General features: G+C 41.1%; 2 protein-coding genes across 4 annotated transcripts in view; both read left to right on the forward strand.

Moving 5' to 3' along the window:
* The first annotated feature begins 4,258 nt into the window (after positions 1 to 4,258).
* On the forward strand, positions 4,259 to 17,881 carry ncdn (neurochondrin). Of its 2 annotated transcripts, none has more exons than XM_048613090.1 (7): positions 4,259 to 4,408; positions 8,209 to 8,348; positions 9,868 to 10,875; positions 12,186 to 12,427; positions 13,156 to 13,380; positions 15,042 to 15,184; positions 15,906 to 17,881. In XM_048613090.1, the coding sequence occupies exons 1-7, from the start codon at positions 4,285 to 4,287 to the stop codon at positions 16,337 to 16,339; spliced, it is 2,316 nt and encodes a 771-aa protein (XP_048469047.1). In that variant the 5' UTR covers positions 4,259 to 4,284; the 3' UTR covers positions 16,340 to 17,881. The 2 variants fall into 2 exon arrangements, with proteins under 2 accessions (XP_048469047.1, XP_020366694.2); XM_020511105.2 differs by lacking the exon at positions 4,259 to 4,408 and adding an exon at positions 4,422 to 4,791.
* LOC109911726 (claspin) overlaps positions 15,931 to 21,057 on the forward strand; it is a 107,721-nt gene continuing 102,594 nt past the window's right edge. The window contains exon 1 of one of the 2 annotated variants that reach the window (XM_048613088.1): positions 15,931 to 16,037. The gene's annotated coding sequence lies outside the window, so the exon portion shown is untranslated. Of the gene's footprint in view, positions 16,038 to 20,725; positions 20,744 to 21,057 lie in introns of those variants that run through there. The other variant, XM_048613089.1, reaches the window with a different exon arrangement.

Genomic DNA, 21,057 nt, shown 5'->3' on the forward strand with positions numbered 1-21,057 from the left:
TATTTTAAGTTTCAAACTAATACCCCAGGTTTATTTTTTTTTTCATATGTGCATTATGTGGATAACATGCAACCCTACAGCAGCAATGAACATCTATAGGAAAACAAATATGATGCAAAAAGCTCAGAGTTTCAATCTTTACAATTTAAAGATTAAAACATTTTATTAATGCAGTAAACTTACATAGTGAATTTCCCAAAGGTGTTTACATGGAATTAGAGTCAATAGAAAAATAAATGCTAAGCACTTGGTGTACAAATTAGCATTCAAGTTAAACATTTATTCTATATTTATTTATATATAATATTGTTAAAACTTGCCAAGCATACACATCGTACTTCCAATTAACTACTAAACATAACTATTAAAGACTTTCTGTTCATGACTGAACCTCATCATGGATCACTACCTATGTTACCGGTTTGCTTCACAAAAAGTCAACAAAGCATAATAATGTCATGAATAATTTTAAGTAGTTTGTATTACCTACTTTGAGACACTGCAAAATGTTGCATATCAAAACAATTTAAGTAGTTAACTATTATGCAAAGTGCTCTTTGCCTCCCGTCTGTAATCCTTTGCAGAATTGCTATAGGAATTGATACTCAAATTCCATGTTGATAGCTCATTTTATGTTGATTGATTGGTTAAACATGAGAGCTCATACAAAACATCTACATCAAAAACTGTTACTTTACATTATTCATCCATTCAAACTATAGACAAACTAAGGAAATCACCTAAGCCTCTTTCAAATCAATCTTAGCCATCAACTGTTTGAAAATAACTTGACATACGTTTATGCAATAACCACAATGTAATCAGTCAGATTTAATTTAAAAAAAACTTATATTGTCATATATATATGACGACATTGCCTCATGTCATCTCGCCTCAGTCAGACGCTGCAAATTTATATGCCACTCCAGAATATCAGTAATTCATTCATCCTCATCTTCTAATACGGTAGAAAGAGTATTACTTTGTCATAACTGCCACCTATTTCGTACAAAAGATGCGGCTGTTTAACAATCAACGCCACTCAAAAACACGAGAACTGCATGTAGATCGGGTCGGCCAACAGTTACCGTAGCAAATATCAATGGGATTTATGTGGAAATGAAACGCGGTACATTTTCAAAAGATAAATGTGTCATTGCATGTAGTTTATACAAGGTATTTCGTCACCTGGTAATTGCATACATCTTATAATACGTAGCAAACTCAAAAGCGCCCAAGCCTTCTCAAATGTTTCAGGCTTTAAGTTACAACTATCTGAATCTATTGTCACAACATAAACAAACCCAATAAATGATCTTGAGACTTTCCAACTGCAAAGTCTTATTTGGTCGCTATCAACTTCCAGTTGAAATCGGAGGAAATCTCCATTTACCATATGGCCAATTCCAACTGAAGGAGGGCGAGTTTATCAATTCGTCAGTAAAGTGTGAGACCTTCAGCCTGGTGCTTCTGATGTGTATGAAAAGAATATCTTTAAAACAAATCAAACGCGTCAGTATGAGGGGTGCACCTGCTGTTCGGGGTCCACAAACACCGTTTCAGCTTCCGCCTTGTTGGAACGATATCCATCCCTGTCAGGTCGGCACATTTATGCGGTTTACTACCTGGGAAGTGGTCCTAACCTGGATCCCGACCCTGAGCTCACAGTTCAGGGACTCTTGCACACTTCTGTCCCATGTCTTTTCTCTCACTACATTCCTCCCTTCTCCAGGTCTCCCCAGTGTCCTCCTCTGATCCTCGATCAGGTCTCCCAGCCTTCCCCCCACCCCCACCCCCAACCCAGTGTATCTACCCTCTCTCACCACTACCAACCTTTCCCCCAGCTGCTCTTTCCCTCCCTCTCTCCCCGGGTCTCTCTCCTTCTCTCGCTCTGCACCAGTCTGTCTTCACCCGCCCGCCGATCTCTCTTTTTCCCCTTGGGTCTCCCTCGCTGCCTCCCTCAACCCCCGGGTCTCCTTCTCTCCCTTGCTGCCCTTCCCCCCGGGTCCCCCTCCCCTTCCTCTCCCCCCCCCCCCCACGGCTCTCCTTTTCTCTTTCCCCGGGTCTCCCCCTACTTCTCTCCCGATTCCCGGTGACGGTGTCTCCTACACTCGAGCTTCTCAAACACACCTTTCGTCACTTCCGCTGATCGACTTTTTCCCCCCCCCCCCCCCATCACAATCTTTAAACAATAAATCTTTTCCGCCCATCAGTGACCCATATCGACAATCCCGCAGTTAACAGCCAGCCAGGAAAACACCCGCCGACGTGGGATCAAACCCCTCTTCACACACAGAAACCCCGTGAGAGGACGAGATGCGTCCGCACATAAACAGGTGTCCAGGGGAAGCCGTCCCGCGGAAACAAAAACCGAGAACTCTGGTTCCGAACCAACACGGTGTCAGGAATTATGGCAGCTGATACAAAACGAACCATTTGACTACTTCAGGAATGAAGAATTTGCATTTCCCGGTGCAAAGAGACAATATTTCAGTTGCAGACGCCGTGGACAGTCAGAATCTCCAGCGCCGCAGTGCGTTCGAGTTGGGAACTCCGATAGCAATGTCAGGATGGAGGGAAACCCACGTGACATTCCGACAGGATGGGGGCGGGGCCTCGCTCCTGATTGGTCCCCCCGGCGCCTAGCGACAGTTGTTTGGGAGGGATAATAGGAACTGCAGATGCTGGAAAATCTGAGATAACAAGGTGCAGAGCTGGATGAACACAGCAGGCCAAGCAGCATCAGAGGAGCAGAAAGGCTGACATTTTGGGCCTGGACCCTTCATCAGAAATGAGGGAGGGGATGGGGGTTCTGAAATAAATAGGGAGAGGCGGATAGAAGAGGGATAGAGGAGAAGATAGGTGGAGAGGAAACAGACAGGTTGAAGAGGCGGGGATGGAGCCAGTAAAGGTGAGTGTAGGTGGGGAGGTAGGGAGGAGATAGGTCAGTCCAGGGAGGATGGACCGGTCAAGGGGGAGGGATGAGGTTAGTAGGTAGGAAATAGGGATGGGAGGAGGGAATAGGTGGGAGGAAGAACAGGTTAGGGAGGTGGGAACGAGCTAGACTGGTTTTGGGATGTGGTAGGGGGAGGGGAGATTTTGAAGCTTGTGAAATCTGCATTGATACCATTGGGCTGCAAGGTTCCCAAGCGGAATATGAGTTGCTGTTCCTGCAACCTTCGGGTGGTATCATTGTGGCACTGCAGGAGGCCCAGGATGGATATGTCATCTGAGGAATGGGAGGGGGAGTTGAAATGGTTTGCGACTGGGAGGTGCAGTTGTTTATTGCGAATCGAGCGTAGGTGTTCTGCAAAGCGGTCCCCAAGCCTCTGCTTGGTTTCCCCGATGTAGAGGAGGCCACAGCGGGTGCAGTATATCACATTGGCAGATGTGCAGGTGAACATCTGCTTGATGTGGAAAGTCTTCTTGGGGCCTGGGATGAGGGTGAGGGAGGCGGTGTGGGGGCAGGTGTCGCACTTCCTGCGGTTGCAGGGAAAAGTGCTGGGTGTGGTGGGGCTGGAGGGGAGTGTGGAGCGGACAAGGGACTCACGGAGAGAGTGGTGCCTCTGGAAAGCAGATAAGGGTGGGGAGGGAAAAATGTCTTTGGTGGTGGGGTTGGATTGCAGATGGCGGAAGTGTCAGAGGATGATGCATTGGATCCGGAGGTTGGTGGGGTGGTACGTGAGGACAAGGGGGATTCTTTTTTGGTTATTATTGCAGGGACGGGGTGTGAGGGATGAGTTGCGGGAAATGCAGGAGACACGGTGGAGGGCGTTCTCGACTACTTGGGGGGGGGGGGGGCGGTGGTGCGGGGGGAGTTGCGGTCCTTGAAAAACGAGGACATCTGAGATGTACGGGAGTGGAATGCCTCATCCTGGGAGCAGATGCAGCGGAGGTGAAGGAATTGGGAATAGGGGATGGCATTTTTGCAGGAAGGTGGGTGGGATTTCACAAGCTTCAAAATCTCCCTTCCCCCCGCATCCCAAAACCAGCCCAGCTCGTCCCCGCCTCCCTAACCTGTTCTTCCTCCCACCTCAAGCCGCACCCCCATTTCCTACCGACGAACCTCATCCCGCCCCCTTGACCTGTCCGTCCTCCCTACCTCCGCACCTACACTCACCTTTACTGGCTCCATTCCCGCCTCTTTGACCTGTCTGTTTCTTCTCCTCTATCCATCTTCTATCCACCTCCCCCTCTCCCTATTTATTTCAGAACCCCCCTTTTCTGATGAAGGGTCTAGGCCCGAAACGTCAGCTTTCCAGCTTCTATGACAGTTGTTTGGGGATGCGTTGTGTTTCTATTGGTCCGGACCGCGGCACACGCACAGAGGGCGTGGCGAGGGTCGGGGTGAGAGGTCACTGTAACCCGGCTGTCGTTTGTAGGGGGGTAGAGGGGGAGGGGGTTGCAGGTGAGTGAAAACATGGTGAACGTTTTGAGTTGTGTCTGTTGGTTCATGGCGCAGCGCTTTATCAAGCGGTACCCACTTCCGAATGAAAGTTGTTGCGACAATTCGAGAGCTCGCATTAAATGTCTGGCCTTGCGCCGATTTTGCCATCACGCGTGCTGCCTTGGGTCTTGAGCTTGATTTCGCTTGCAGTCTGGTGCCGATTTGGATTCAGGCCTCGTTTGGCTGTTTCGGGGGGGCGGCGGCGGAAAACTCAAGATTGAATGTTCAAACCACATTGAATTCTCCCTACCCGGATATCGTCAAGAAGAAGTTAATTAGCTGCTCCTTCCTACTCCTGTTTGTGGGATCATGTTGTATATCAGTTTACTGCTGCATGTTCCTGGGTAACTAATATCGATTTTTAAAAAGCAAGTTGTCCTTTTTTTATTGAATTTTTTTTGCGGACCCTTCCACATACTCTACCTGTCCCCACCCCATACCGCCACCACCACGACACCTTTTCTGGAACTTTGTATTAATAGCAAGGCTCAAATGCAAATTAATGGAAGCCTGCTAACACGCGTGAAATGTATCCTGTGTATGTTTTTCTGACAAGAATGTGTCAAGTGAGAAAGAGTTATCCATAAATTTAATCACTTTAATTTGAGAAGTAAAATTGTAAACCTTTATAAAATTTGTACGTTATTTTGATATGTGGATTGTTTATGCTAATAGCTTTTTTTAAAAAAAACCTTGTTATTTCCTTTGTAATATATTCGATCAAATCCTCTAGTTCTGGCATATGGAAGTTCGCTGTAATTGAGCTTTGCATCCATTGTGTGATATATCTTACAACTTTGATCAAGGAGAACCTTTTAGCAGTATACAGTCTTGAAATTGTGAACAGTTGTCACAAGTGTCCTTGTGAACAAATTGGAAGACTCAAAAGTCTTAGGTACTTGGCGATAAACAAGATACTTCAGAATTTCTAACCCACTTTGCCTCCTGCTTGGCAGATTTTTTTTTTTGCAAGCTGCCATGGTGAGGAAAAGTGAATTTATTTGAATACAGGTATTTTATATCAAGCTGAAAGCATTATCAGCTGGAATTGGGGTAGTAAAAGCTTCACTCCTATTCTGATCTTGTATCTGAAATGGAAAGCATTTCATTCTTGAGCAGCATCAATATATTGCAATTATTTAGCACCATGAATAACACTGTGTTTCGCAGCAGTTTTGCCAAACAAAGATAGACACATAGTCACAAGAACAAATACAAAGTTGCTGGAGAAGCTCAGCAGGTCTCGCACATCTGTGAAGGAAAAAAGAGTTAATGTTTCGGGTCCAGTGACCCTTCCTCAGACCTGCTGAGCTTTTCCAGCAACTTTTGTTTTTTTGTTCCTGATTTACAGCATCCGCAGTTCTTTCGGTTTTTACACAGTCACAAGATGCTTTTTGGGCAAATAATCGAGAGTTTCTTCAAAAAGGAAGAATTTAATTGGCACCATTAATGGGAGAGAGGGTGAAAAGCTTAGGTAGGGAATTCCAGAGCCGGGACTGAGACAGATGTAGGCACATCACCAATGATGGTGTGACTAAAAGCTGAGATGCACAACAGCCCAGATTTGAATATAGAAATCTTGCAGGTTTGGTGGAGATTAGAGATATGCGGGGGAGAGGTCATGAGGGATTTGAAAACAAGGATGTGATCATTAAAACAAAGCATAGCTGGATCAGATGCTACGGTAGGTCACTAAGTGCAATTTGTTGGATGGAAATGACTTGGTTCAGTTTAGAATACAGTAGAGATTTTATTTTATGCAAGGTGGAAGAGTTAGTTTTGGTGATGGAAAGGATATGTGGTCGGAAGCTCGTCTTGGTGTCAGTTTTGATTACAAGATTGCGAATGGCGTTGTTCAGTTTCAGGTACTTTTAATGGAGTTGGATGGAATCAGTGTTTAGGAAATAGTTTGCTAGTGGAGATCGATAGCATGAGCATCCCTCACTTTCATGAGCTGAAAAGTCTCTTAAGTGCCAAACACTAACAATACTTGTAGAACTTTTACCACAGGATGATTTTTTTTTTCCTTCTTTTATCACTTTTAAAAAGTAACATACTTAGAAATCTTCTCGGGCTCAGGACATCTCTGCACAGCTTCCTCTAGATAGTGCCCTTGCCCCAACAATCGTCAACTGTTTCATCAATAACTTCCTTCCATCATAAGTTTGGACATATTTGCTGATTATTGCACAACGTTCAGTGCCATTCATGATTCATAGGAATGGGAGTAAGCCATTCACCTTCTCAAGCCTATTCTGTCATTCAGTGATATCTTGGCTGGTCTGTGATTGAACTCTATATGCCTGACTTTGGCCCATATCCCTTAATACCTTTACTTAATAAAAAAACTATTTCAGGTTTAAAGTTAACGACTGATCTATTTGTGATGGATAGAGGGATAGAGAGAGCAGGACAGTGTGAGAAGGACAGAGAGAGCAGGACAGTGTGAGAGGGACAGACGGAGAGAGCCAGAAGACCACAACAGTTCCAAACATCTAATCTTTGTATAAAATTGCCTTCTAACAACTCCCCTGAATGGTCTGTGCTTAATTCTCAAAATGCCCCCTCGTTCCAGAATTCCTACCCAGTGCAAATAGTTTCTTCATCTACCCTGTCTTTTCCTGTTAATATCTTGAAGACTTTGATCATGAGTCCTCAGAAATTGAATCCACCGTGAGGAAATCTGACTGTTTCCCTTTGATTTTTAATGGCAATGTAATTCCAGAATCCCCCACTGTCAGCAGTTCTGGGTTTACCATTAACCAGGAACTGAATTGTATCAGACCTATATAAATACTTTGACTATAAGAGCAAATTGGAAGTTCAGAACTCTGGCAAGTAACAACCACCTGACTCTCCAAAATCTGTCCTCCATCTACAAGGTGCAAATTAGGAGTCTAATGGAATACCGTACACGTGCCTGGATGATAGTAGCTCCAGTAATACTTGAGGAGCTCAATACCAACGGGCAGCTTGATTGACAGCCTATCCACTAACTTGCTATGCTCCTGCACCAACACCTTCTAAACCCATGATGACAACCGTTCAGAAGGACACAGGCAGCAGACAAAAGTGAGCACCAGCAATTCCTTCCAAGCTGTACACCATCCTGACTTTTAACTATATCACTTCACTGTTGCTAGTCAAAATCCTGAATTCCCTTCCTTAAACAGCACTGTTGTTGTCCCTACACCCATGGGCTATAGCAGTTCATGAAGGCAGCTCAGCATCACCTTCTCCAGGGCACTTCTGGATGGGGCAGTAAATGCTGACTTTGCTTGGTTCAGTTTGGTTTTAGTTTTTGTTACCATGCAAAATTGTGTTCTGTAATAGGACATTTTTTAGAGTGTAAGTATTTGATCTTCACTCAACCCACTCTTGAATAATACTTCTCCAAATGAATTAATTTTGTACCTTTTAACAGACTATTAGACTAATATTCAAGTAATCTATTGAGATGTTTATAAATGCTGCCACATCGCTTAAAGGTTTCTGTAATGTCTTTTCGCCTGCCCAGGAACCAGCAATATTTTGAATTAAAATGTATCTGGATAAGAACATACTAAAGCATCCACAGTATTTTGTTTTTACTGCAGGACTAGTTTCAGTTGAAGTTGTCATTTTTTCACTTACCCAAGTACTTAAGTGCTTTTGTCAAGCTGTGAAAATTGTCTCCATGAGCAAAGTCAGGACTTCTTTATAGGAACTCGTCATTTCGGTGAAATCATTTTGTTCAGAGTTTGTTAAATATTTTATTGCAGTTACAATTACTCTAATGGCATCAAATTCAGAAAATCTATGTGGAACTGAAGATTTGGCTAGGAACAAGACATTGGGCCGATGTCTTCAGGTCCTACAAGATGCAAAAAATGATAGCGAGCAGTTTGCAGCTCTTCTACTGGTAAGAGGTTTTGCTGCTAAGTACAGATATACTGTACATTTTTTTTGATCGAATTAACACTGTCTCTAGATTACACCCTCACTTGACCATTCATGACTTTTAATTTTCATGTAACTAAATTACAGTATTTTTTTCGGCTGTGAATTGCCACTCATCAAGCAGTTAATTTTCCATATTTGCAATTTATTTGATAACTTTGATCAAGTGGTCATGGCTGAGGAAAGAATATCTAAAATTAGCATGTGGTTTTCAAAAAAATAACAATTCAATTTGAAGTGACTGTTATTGACAGCTGTAATAGATGTAGTACACAGTTGAGTCAACTTTGAGCGATCGTAATCAAAGTACAGGCAGAAAATATTCACTTATTTATAAATGTGAATGTTTTATAGCTTGGTGTTCATAACGTATAAAAAATGAGAACATAGGAGAAGAAGCAAGGCGTTCTACCATCAAACTTTCTCTGCTTGATCCATATCTTAACTCTATCTTACTTGGTTACATAACCTTTTAATATCCTTTATCTAACAAAAATCTGTCATTTTAATTTTGCAATTTTTGATTGACTTGATTTAAGCTTTCTGCTGGAAGTTCTGGATATCCACAATTGTCTTGTGTGAGTAAGTGAAGCACTCACATGAATGTGCAAGGAACGGAGGGTTATGGACCAACGGCAGGCAGAAGCAGTTAGTTTAATTTGGCTTCATGTTTGGTCCCAAATCGTGGGCCGAAAGGCCTGTTTCTGTGCTGTACAGTTCTATGTACAGTTATCTGGCGGATTTACTCAGTGAAACCTTGTGCAGCATGTGTAGGTGGAAAATGTTATAATTTGAAGTGTTCCTGTGGTTTTAAGTTTAAAAGTTAAATTTTTATGCGAAATGATCAGAGCTTTCCTCCACACCTGATGAGCATGTAAAATAAAAAATGTTGAATTCTTTCCTCTCAACTTTGAATGTACAGAAGTAAACTTAATTTCACTTTGAGTTTGCATAACTATCAAGGAACATGTATTTATCCACACATTGTTGGCAAAAATAAAAGCAAACAGAATTAATGAACTTTCTTATATGGATTGGCAATTGTTTGGAAATAGAAAACCAAAAGTATGGATAATGAGAATCCGCTTTGGAGGCTCCACGTTTTACCATAAAAATCAGTGACATGAATGAAGGAATAGATGGCTCAAATTGTTCAATGACACTGTGTTAAAGGCACAGTGCAGTATAAACTGCATCACTGCATATCGTCAAGGCATAGTTAGTTTTGATCAACAAGGGAGTTCAGGATCATGAAGAGATGGCAGGAAAATGAAATTAAAGCCACAGTCAGTTTAATTGTGATTTTGTTGTATTGTGGAGTAGACTATTCAGCCTATCTCAAGATCTTATGATCTTTATTCCATTTAAAACAAAAGTGGAAAAAAAAATCACTAAACAAAACAGCTTAAAAACCCTTCCTGACAGTTTCTACAAGAACATAAACATTTGACAATACATTGAATAAAGTGTGTTTATTTTAGGTGACCAAGGTGGTGAAGGCTGGTGAAATAGATGCTGCGGCCCGTCGACGGATCTTTGATGCAATTGGATTCTCTTTCCCAAATCGACTACTTGTTACCAAAGAATCTCCGCATGGTTGCCCCAGTCAAATTTTCCGCGCTCTTGGCATGACCCTGCTTGCATGTTTTTCCACAAATCCAGATTTGGTTATTCACCCGCAAATCCTCAACAAAATATCTATTTTCAATGAAATTATTTGTTCAGAAGTCGATGCAGGAACAGATATTGCCACATTTACATCAATGATTGATGACTCCTTCCAGTGTCTCCAAGCAATTTCTGCCCACCCTCAGGGTCAGCGACATCTAGTAGCTGAAGGAACAGTGTCTGCATTATGTCAGGTTTATCTAAATCAAAGTCATGGCCACGTGCAGGCTCTATGTCTTCTAATCGGTCTGCTGAACACGATGGAAAACAAATGTTGGAAATCTTGTAAGCCAGACCTCTTGAAAGTACTGAACAAACTCAGTGAACAGTTTGCTACAGAAGAAGATCACCAGAAATTTGAATTATGCAGTGTATTGCAGCATTTTCTACCTGCTGTACCTATCCTAACTGAGGATCCATCTCTCATTGAGTGCTTGAAGAATCTTCATACTGGTCTGTTCAGCATACTCCGCAGTAAACTGAATAGCTCACAACGAGACCCTGCCCTGAAACTTGCTGGCTTGTTATTAACTGTTTATGGCTCAGACTGGATCTTGGCAGAAAATTCTGAAGCAAACCGTAAATTCTTAGCATTAATGGTGAATCTCGCCTGTGTAGAAGTTCGAATTTGTTTGGAGGACCCAAATCTGAATGCACCTCACTTTAAACCGGATGTCATCACAGCATGTTACAGTATCATTGAGTTTGGAATGATGGTTTGTGTGCTTGGGGAAAAAGTCTGCCTTACAGAAACTGAAAGTAGCCAATTGGTGCAGATAATGGTTGAGGCTTTCGGAGCAGTTATTGGCTATTTTAAGCAGGTAAAATATGGAAGTATGTTTATCATTAGAGTAATTTGCCTAACTATAATTTCTTGTAACTCCATTTTTGTCTGAACGTGTTTTGCTATACTTTTGAATTTTCTGTGAAACTTTCACTGTAGTCTTTGAATCATAGGAGTTTTCCAGCACAGAAAGAGGCCCCTCACCCATCATGTGTGCGCCAGGTGAAAGACCAACTGATCTTCCTTTTAAAATTTGATTCATAGTCCTGCAGGTTATGGCATTTTGGATAATGCTGCAGTCCCGATGTTCTGAAAATATTGTCTGAAGGCAAAACAGTAATGAAACCAGCTCGTTAAATGTTGTTCACAATGAAAAGCTTAGAGCTGATGGAAGGGATGAAAGTAATCATATATGTTTGTGAAAATAACCAATGGTTCAGAAGACTGTTCTGAATATTTAGTAAACAACCTGTTAAAGCATTGTTAATTACACACCTCTGGAGCTGGTGGGACTTGAATGCTGACCTCCTGGTTCAGAGATGAGGGCACTACCACTTCACAAGAGTCCTTTGGGTATTTATTTTCAATCTGTAGGTGTATTTTGTATTATATAAATTTTTCCTGCTGTTTGAATTTGTAAGAATTAATGTGCTATCAGGTTGTCACACACTGCAACTGTGAATGCACGTACTGTCTAGCTTTTAAGTTCTTGACCTCAGCCAGATTGGAATGAGTTCCTTAGCAGCCACGCTATTGTATTTGGTAACTCCTTGTTGGAGTGCAGAAATGATCAGCCACAAATTCATTTGGAACAGTGTGGAGTACATTTGGGACAGTCCAATTGACCTTAATTGCAGTCAAACTCTTGAATTGATCTAAAGACTATGACCAAGAACAATAAGTAGGAAGTGCCAGTGGGAAACAGAATTTCCATCAGATAAGTATGGTGGTGCAGACAGACAGTGGTTTGCTGCGAATTTTTGTATCGAAATGCAGACCTCGTAATTGCTGTATTTGAATATTCTCCCCAAATTCATTCCCTTACAACAAGGAAAAATACATTTCTTTTATGATTCAAGATTCAGTGGTGCTTCATCACGGGAGTCTGTTTATCCTTGCTTTGAGAAACAAGGATTCAGACTTTTTTTTTCAAAAATTCAGCACTGTCGGCGTCAACCAGACTCTTTGTTGCAATATTATACTTCGAAACTTTGTATCTCAGCTCTAACATGAAAAAAATTGTGTGCCCTCTGGTCCTTTCACCATGGAATTCTTAAAGATATTTACACCATATACTGAATAAATTTATTTGCTTCAGTTTACACTTGTTTACTTCCTCTGCTATAGGTTACAGAGGAACAGCTGTGGGATCCATTTCTGTATGCATCAGTCCGAATCCTGGGTGCTTGGATGGCTGAAGAAACTTACGCACTCAGACAGGAAATCTGTGACGTGCTGCCTTTTCTGATTTGTTATGCTCAGAAGATGTTTGAATGTCCAAGAAAATCCGATGACCTAAACAATCAAGTGAAAGGGCTATCATTGGCTGACAGCCCTGAGGTAACAATGTGGCCTAAAGATGCCTTGAGGTAAGAGGAAAATGAGGCAGCGATGAGTGTAGTCCGTCTAATGTAGTCATATCTCACCAGGTGAGACAGAGCTTGTCTTTGGTCAATGTTGTACTCTTATTTCACAGTGGTCAAACACGAAATTGGTCAGAAGATATGAAATTCTTTACCATGGAGATAAATTACAGTTGCAACTTGTTAAACTGCCCTTGATTCTCACAGACAAATCTACTAAATTATCACTGATGTATTTTAGGGATGGAGACTGCCATCCTGACCTGGTCTGGCCTACATGTTTCTCCAGACCCACAGCAATGTGGTTGACACTTAACTACTCTCTGTGCAATAAAGGATGCATAATAAATGCTGGCCTGGCCAGTGATGCCCACATTTGGTGAATAATTTTTTTTTTAAACTGCTGGTTTGCTGTGCTTTTTGGTCATGCAAGCTGATATGGAGCTCAGAAAAGTATTGTCAAAAGTTATGTTGCCAAATGTGGTTTCCAAACTAAGGAATGATCTCACTTTTTGGCTTTCAGTCATTGTTAATGTTTATTTCTTATGTTCATGTTGGATATTCTGGCTGGCAAATTAACCAGGATGAAAAGTAACTGAGAGGTGCAGCTGTACACTTTAATCATTAGTAAGCACAAACACCTTCCTTAGTTTGTTAGGGTTTGTAGGAATCATTTTGTCTCTTACCACTTGTGTGCACTTAGTGTTTTGGTAATCATATGTATTTACTTATAGATTTCTGTTGCCTGGATTTTGTCACCTTTCAGCTGAGGATGCACCTCGGAGGATCTTAATTTCGGATGGATTTCATGTTTTGCTTCTTCGTTATTTCACACAACAGTGGGAAGTCTTCAGTTCTTCCAAAAATGCATCAGTTTTGCCAGATGATGCAGAGATGAGTCTTCGAACAGCCTGTGGAATTTTTCTAAACCTTGTGATAACAGAGCCCGCACTGATCAGGTATACAATACCTTATCTCAATTATGAGGCTCACAATATAATATGTGGATTCAGTGGAGATGGATGGATTCCTCTCAAAAGCCCATGGAAATAAACTTTGGTCTGTCTGGTTGAATTGTCTATTGGACTACCAAATTAGGCTTCTTTATCATTTGATACACACCATAGTATTGATAACCACTTCAAATTGGCACGTTAGTTGCTAGTGTAGGAAGGGAGGAGAGAGCAATATTTCTCTGTATTAAAATGATGAAGTGTTTTTATAAGCAACTATAATTTATATATTAACCATTGTCTTCAACTAATCGATTGTTTTTTCGGTTTAGAGCTGATGAAATTATAGTTGTTGAAATTCCATCAATAGCAGATAAACCTACCCTCAGGAGCCCAATGCTGCTGCTATGTTCACATTTTACATTCTTTTCAGACAGAAGGCCTGGGCTTTGGACCACATTCCAGGACAATCAACAACAGTGCTCCTGGAGTTTGGCAGGCACAACGTACTTTGGTGTTCTCTTGCTGTCTGATGTTGATTTTTCTGGTTGTTTCTGCACCACCGTCTAATTTTAATACTGGGACAATGCAAGAGACAGACTTGTTAATACAGTGACATTGTTGTCTTTGTTGCCCCACTGTTAATGCTCTGCCTGTGATGCTGAATATTCTACGTACAAACACGTTTACGTAATGGGTATTCCAGGACTGGAGCGATCTGTTTCACTGGTGCCATTCATTAACAATTCCCACCAATCCATCCTTCCCATTTCTCCTGAAGGTGTGACCTTTTGCTGAGATATAATACCTCACTTAAAAAGAATCATTGCTCACATATAAGTTTTAACAGTGAACTACTTTAAGTATTAAATAGGTGATTTAATGTTGGAGCATTACAGCTGGGCCTATCATTTTTTCTTCTAAGTTGTATCAATCATCCTACTTGCCCTTTCAAAAATTATTATTGGACTGCATCCATGTGTAGGTCCAACCAGGTAAGACTAGCAGATTCCTGCCAGAAGCTGACAGCTTTTATGGTGAACAGTCTTTTTTTTTTTTGGTCTGGTGCTTACTCGTAAGAGATTTTGTTGAGTTAACTTCCACACCTTGCTATGGTGCAATGATAATGTTATTGGTCTTTTGCCATAACTACTCAATAATTTACTTACCCTGATCTTACCCACTGTGCATTTCCAGCAGAAGTTATTATAGAAGTAACAACACTGAGACTGCAGTTTTTTGTCTTACTGTTTCTAATTTGGTCGGTTGTAATGTCCCTGTTGCTGTCTGAGCTTGAGATCCAGGACCAATCTTGAGTACTTCCTTGGCTGTATGATTTGACCACTCCCTCAGTCAATCTGCTGAGGTATCAGAGGGCTAGAGTTAATGATTTTGAAGCTCACTCAAGCGTCAGACACTTTTTCTGTATCTAATATTCGGTGTCCACATTTACAGTTGCCCAGCTGATCACAGGCTGTTAATTTATTGATCTTTCTCGCAACTAAAGAATCTGAAAGGGTAATTCAAACAATTGGTGTTGAACAGATTTCAGTGAATTTTGGTCTGACTTGTTATATTTGTGGACAAATGGATTTTCTTTTTAAAGGCTTTTTTTGCAACTTTTTAAAATTATTTCTTACACTTGTCTTTTTTTAATGTCATTGCAGGCAGGAAGAATGTTTCTCATCTTTACTTAGCTTGTTAATGGAATCCTTGCAGTCTTTGCTTTGTAACCAGCTTCACCTGATTCTTGCTGCTAATTTCACAACTTTGGGGCTGATGATGAGTCGCATACTTGCTGACACACCAGGTACGGAATGGAACAGTAAATCATTAACTCGGCACCCTACTCCCCACCTCATCATTGTTGAGCAGTCTCAAACACTACATATAATGCAAAACCAGGGGCTTTTGTGATGCAGTTGAAGTGTTGCTACGTCTGGGCAAGAAGGTCTGGGTTCAAGTTCTACCTCTACTGTACATGTCATAAACTCTCTGAACAGATTGATTTAAAAATATCTATCATGTAAAACTGGTATTATTTACAGTACTTAAAAAAGGGAAACTTGTAGAACATTAAAGCATTGTGCATCTTTTACTAATGCAGTGCTACAGCAGAGAATAACCAGGTTGATCTAAATTTACATATTGTGCTGGAGATAGCAGTGGACCTTGTGCAAGAGCAGGAGGGAAGGTCTTTGCTAGAGTAATAGTGCGACAGCGGAGGGTGAATGACTTTTTTTAAAAAAAAAAAAAAAATGGCATCACAAGAATCAGCTGTGAAGGAAATGGGTTTCATGGAGGAGATGGATTAAATGAGGGTTTGGAACCTAGGCTGAATTTACAAGAGGCTTGAAAATGACAAAAAAAAACCATGGATCAGAGAGGACAGGAGGAAACTGAGACAGCTAAATGTATATTATTTAGTTTTGGAGATCAAGAGTTTGTCAATCCCGAATTTGGCATTGAAGTTGAATTTGTACCCAGTTTGGATTTGTCTTTTGGTAGTAACTGTGTGCGGTTTTTTACAGTGTTACAGGGAACTACAGTATCCAAGGGCTTTTTCCGAGGGGCGATTCATTTTTTGTCAAAAGCACATACAACGCAGCTGAACAGAATTGATGACCGAACACAGATTGTGGTGACTGAGAGATACCAAGAAGGTTGGGATCAAATCTCAGAGCTTTGGTTTCTGGGAATGCAGGCTTTTGGTAGTTGTGTACCTTTGCTACCATGGCTACCACAAAGTGTAATTGAATCAGAATGGTTGAGAGACATTTTTAATTTGTTAAATAAGAGTTCACCTGTGACTGTGGAGTTTGACCTCATTGCTGCCTTTCAGAGTGTTTTAGCTGAACTGGCCAAGAACAGCAAACCGTGTAAAGACATTATGTTAAGTATTGGTGAGGAGAAAGCCAACCTGTATGGAATGGCAGCTTTGGAGCAGTGTCTCTCTCAAAATTAATGACAAGCCAACCTCAATGCAAACTGTCCAAGCCACTAGTGCAGTGATCTGAAGAGGCTTGGCGTATGGCTGTATTTCCAGGCAAAATGCTGGTGAAGATTTTTTTAAAAATAATTAACATTTTATTTAATTTTAGGTGTTGCAGCATTTGTCATTAGCTGGTTAAATTTGACTGCTCAGTTGTTTTGGGAACTGGCTTTAATTTAGGAGGTGCAGCAACTGCATCTCTCCTGCCCTCATTCTCTGCTACACTCATGCATTTTCATCTTTCATTGAGAGAAGTGCTAAAATACAGCCCACTTCCAGAAGATATTTCATAATCAGTATCGTACAATTTTTAAAACAAAAGTTTTGACAGTTCTAAATCAGAAATGCAAGAAATGTTTGATTTTTACAGCATGGAAATAGCTTCTCAGTTAATTGCACAGCTGCATCATTGACTAATAATCCAAGTTATTGAAAAGAAAATGTCCACTTCCTGTCTTAGCTCAGCTGGTCCTAAATAAAATTAGTTTAGATCATTTTAATCCAGTTCTTAATGGGAAAGAGACCACATCATAGAAATCCTAGGATGTGGTAGAACTTATCCAGATCAAAATTGTCAGTTTGAATACAGTACTTTAAAGAAATTATATACTGATGCTGTGGGGAGGAGACGGGCTTCCAAGTTTCTGTTGTACGCCACATGGCTGAGGCAGAATCTCCGTATCTAACCACCTTTACCTCACACTGAATGAAAATCAGACTAATTTGGACAAGAAAAGAAAAATCCAAAAAAGCTTAAATTGGAATTGGCAGTAAGATTCTTTAACATCATTTAGAATTGCGTCCATTAAAGTACCATTTTGTCATCTCATTTTCTGTGCAACAGTTTCACTGCTGTTAGATCTATTTTTAGTTTCCCTGCATAGATAGGATATGCTTTCTATCCACTGACACCCAAAAACGATTTGAACTGATGCTTATGCCTGTCATTATCTTTTGTGACTTCATATTGGAGCACTGCCTGTCATGCTTAACAGTGTGCAACTGCACAAAGTGTCCAATCCAATGGTGGAAAATGTGGACTTATAAAAGGCAGCAATGTTACAATTTACAACAGAAATGTCACTGCTGTATGTATTTCACTGCTGTATGTATTTCCCCTGCTACTGAGAAAATGTTTCCAGAAGGGACAAAAACGGCTAGATATGTGATTTGAAACACTAATTTCCAAATTGAGCAATCAAATGTCTGGAATCAGCAGCAGTGAAACTCAGGTATGATATTCGTAGGTTTTTGCCTTTTTTTTAATTTTAAAGGGTCTTTGGTGTACATATGATGTCGTGACTCAATTGCACTGACATCCACACTTGACCTCACCCTGTGTTTGTGGTGGGGCAGAGGTGTTATTCTTTTAGGTCCATTTCTGGTGTTCCATTGATGAATGTTCTTTTAAACATTTTGGAATCTTTTCATGTGATGAGGTAGTATATACCTGTAGATCTGTCGTCTTTTCTTTTTCATTGTTATAAGACTTGAGTAAAGTATTTTCAATCTAAATTGTCTCAATGTCATTCCTAATTCATCTAACAGAAAATATGTCTGAAACTATTATTTAAGTGTTGTATGTAAAGTTCAGTAAAAGAACTTGTACACTGCTTCTGTTGAAGAACATTGTTGAGAAAAACAAAGCTGAAAGTAATTTCCTCATGTTACAGATTATTTTTCTACATTTTTGTGCTTTCACAAATTAAATTGTAGATTTTATGCCAGCAACAATCTGTTAATTGGCTGAGAGAAGCAGATGGATTTTTTTAAAAATGAGGGAATCGAGGGTTAAAGGGAAAAGATGGGAAAGTGGAGTTGAGGTTTATCAAATCAGCCACAATCTGATGGACCAAATGACGTAGTGCTGCTTCTAATGTTGTGGTCTGAAATAATCCACCGCAGTGGCTTGGTGGTTAGCCTTGCTGCCTCAAAGTGCCATGGACCTGGGTCTGATTCCAGCCTCTGGCAACTGTGTGTTTGGAGTTTGCACATTCTCCCAATGTCTGCGTGGATTTCCTCCCACAGTCCAAAGATGTGCATTTTAGGTGGATTGGCCAAGCTAAATTGCTCATAATGTCCAGGAATGTGTTGATTAGTTGCAAAGTCATGGGGAATGCAGGGTTACAGGAATAGGGTAGACGGTGTACCTGTGTGCTGTTCAGAAGGTCGGTGTGGACTCGATGGGCCAAATGCCCTCCTTCCACACTAAGGATTCAATAAGAGGCCGGTATCCCGTCACCAAGTCACCCTTCATTTATACATGGAAAGTACTTGACACTGATCCAGCTTCCTCAGGCCCAGCTCTCAGAGTGAACAGAACCTCTGACACTCCTGTTTATGTCTGCCAGCCAGGGCCCCCTGATTGGGGCTGTTAATCTGGTCCAATCAGGGCACTCCTATTCTCTGAAGTCCACCTGGCTGACCTCATTACAATCACTATAGTCAAATGGAAATAAATCATCGAGTAACAATGCGAATTTTAAATATTTGTTTTCTTATAGTGTCTTAGCAACATTAACGCTCAGTACATTTTTAACTCCAGGTTGGGAAAGAGGATGTCTGAAATTGAGACCTTGCCATTTTTTTTTGCAACATCTTTCATTCTTTCCTTTTTAACATAGTTGTGTTTGTTTCCATTTTGTTTAAATGGAGTCTGTTCCCATCAGGATCTGAGAGTTTACAGAAAGGTGCAAGATCCTAGAGCTGTAAGGGAGGAGCAGTTAAGTGAAGGAAAACTAGCACTGAAACAGATCACTCAGCCTAACTATTTGAACTATCTCCCAGTTTTCCTCACGTGCTTGTCTTGTGCCTTATCTGCACCCATGCTATGCACTTTCACTACTAACTGTGGTAGCGGTTCTTTCTTATGGCTCTTCAGCTGCAAAAGTTTTTTTTTCTGTTCTGAATTCACCATTGGATTTCCTGGTGACCATCTTCTATTCGTGGCCTGTGTAGTTATGCTCTGCCCTGCAGCCTCCTGAAAGAGAGGGGGAAGCGGAACTGATAATATTATTGCTGTACCAGAGAAAGTGATGGGGACAGTTTGCTTTATTGTGTACCTACGTAGTTCCTGTGTTATCCTTGTGAATTTTTTTGTGCCTGTAAAGCATTTCCACTTTAACAGAATTTTAATCAACCTGTATCTGATCTGTCATGACACACCTCTGTAGCAGGTAGCACTTGAACACAGGCCTCCTGGCTCGGAGGTAAAAATTCTACTACAACATCACAAGAGCCCTCATTTCTCCTTTTCTATGTGGTAACCAGAAATGTTTGAAGTACTGAACATGGTCTAATGCAGGTTTAGCTTATGTAACTTCCTTACTTGCCAGTTTTAGATTTCAAGTAAAGCTTGGTGCTTGTATTTTTAAAAAGATATTTGTTAAACGTTGGTGTAAGCATTTCAATGTGTTTCTATTGCACAATTATGAGTTTGAATAATGGATGCTGTTTGGATACGCAAGCTTTCTACTGTACAGTATAGTGATTTTTCTATAGCACGAGGGTGCACAAGAACGCAACTATTGTGTTACAGGGGAACTATCTGTAATCGTGCTTTGTAAGGGAGAAGACATTGATTTTACATATTTTCTAATCTACCTGTTCAGAGATAGGAATATGAAAACTGGAGAAGGCCATTTAGCCCTTCAGGCCTGTTCTGGCTGATCTGTGGCCAAAATCAGTATACCTGCCTTTGGCCTATATCCCTCAATATCTTTGCTTGATCAAAAATTACTGAAGTTTAATTTAGATAAATGTGAGGTGGTGCATTTTGGAAAGGCAAATCAGGGCAGGACATATACACTTAATGGTAAGATCCTGGGAAGTATTGCTGAACAAAGAGACCTTGGAGTGCTGGTTAACAGGTCCTTGAAAGTGGAGTCGTAGGTAGATAAGATAGTGAAGAGGGTGTTTGGTATACTTGCCTTTATTGGTCAGTGCACTGAGAATATGAGCTGGGAGGTTATGTTGTGACTGTACAGGACATTGGTTAGGCCACTGTTGGAATACTGCTTGCAATTCTGGTCTTCCTACGTTGGAAGGATGTTGTGAAACTTGAAACGGTTCAGGGTTGGAGGGTTTGAGCTGTAGAGAGAGACTGAAGAGAGTGGGGCTATTTTCTCTGGAGCATCAGAGGCTGAGGGGTGACCTTTTTATAAACGTTTCTAAAATCATGAGGGGCTTGGATAGGATAAATAGACAATGTCTTTTCTCCAGGATGGGGGAGTCCAAAACTACAGGGCATAGGTTTAAGATGAGAGGGGAAAGATTTAAAAGGGAGCGGGACAACCTTTTCACACACAGGGTGGTGTGAGTATTGACTAAACTACCAGAGGCTGTGGTGGAGAATGGTACAGTTACAATGTTTAAAAGGTACCTGGATGGGTATATAAATAGGCAGCATTTAGAGGGATATAGGCCAAATGCTGGCAAATGGGACTAGATTTATTTAGGATATCTGGTCGGCAAGGAAGTGTTAGACTGAAGTCTCGGGCCTAGACCCTTCACCGAAACGTCAGCCTCTCTGCTCCTATGATGCTGCTTGGCCTGCTGTGTTCATCCAGCCCTGCACCTTGTTGTCTCGGATTCTCCAGCATCTGTAGTTCCTACTATCTCTCGTTAGACTGAAGTGTCTATTTCTGTGTTCTATGACTCTATTTGTGGAAGGGAGTTCTGAACTTCTGGGT

Source organism: Rhincodon typus, chromosome 27, assembly GCF_021869965.1.
Source record: "Rhincodon typus isolate 14 chromosome 27, sRhiTyp1.1, whole genome shotgun sequence".
NCBI lineage: Eukaryota > Metazoa > Chordata > Chondrichthyes > Orectolobiformes > Rhincodontidae > Rhincodon > Rhincodon typus.

Bases quoted from the DNA above. Each gene is read 5' to 3' on its own strand.
- ncdn (XM_020511105.2), top strand. From the start codon at position 4,491: ATGAAAGTTGTTGCGACAATTCGAGAGCTCGCATTAAATGTCTGGCCT. The intron at 4,792-8,208 runs GTAACTAATATC...ATTTTATTGCAG, and splicing joins TTACTGCTGCATGTTCCTGG to TTACAATTACTCTAATGGCA. The intron at 13,381-15,041 runs GTATACAATACC...ATGTCATTGCAG, and splicing joins ACAGAGCCCGCACTGATCAG to GCAGGAAGAATGTTTCTCAT.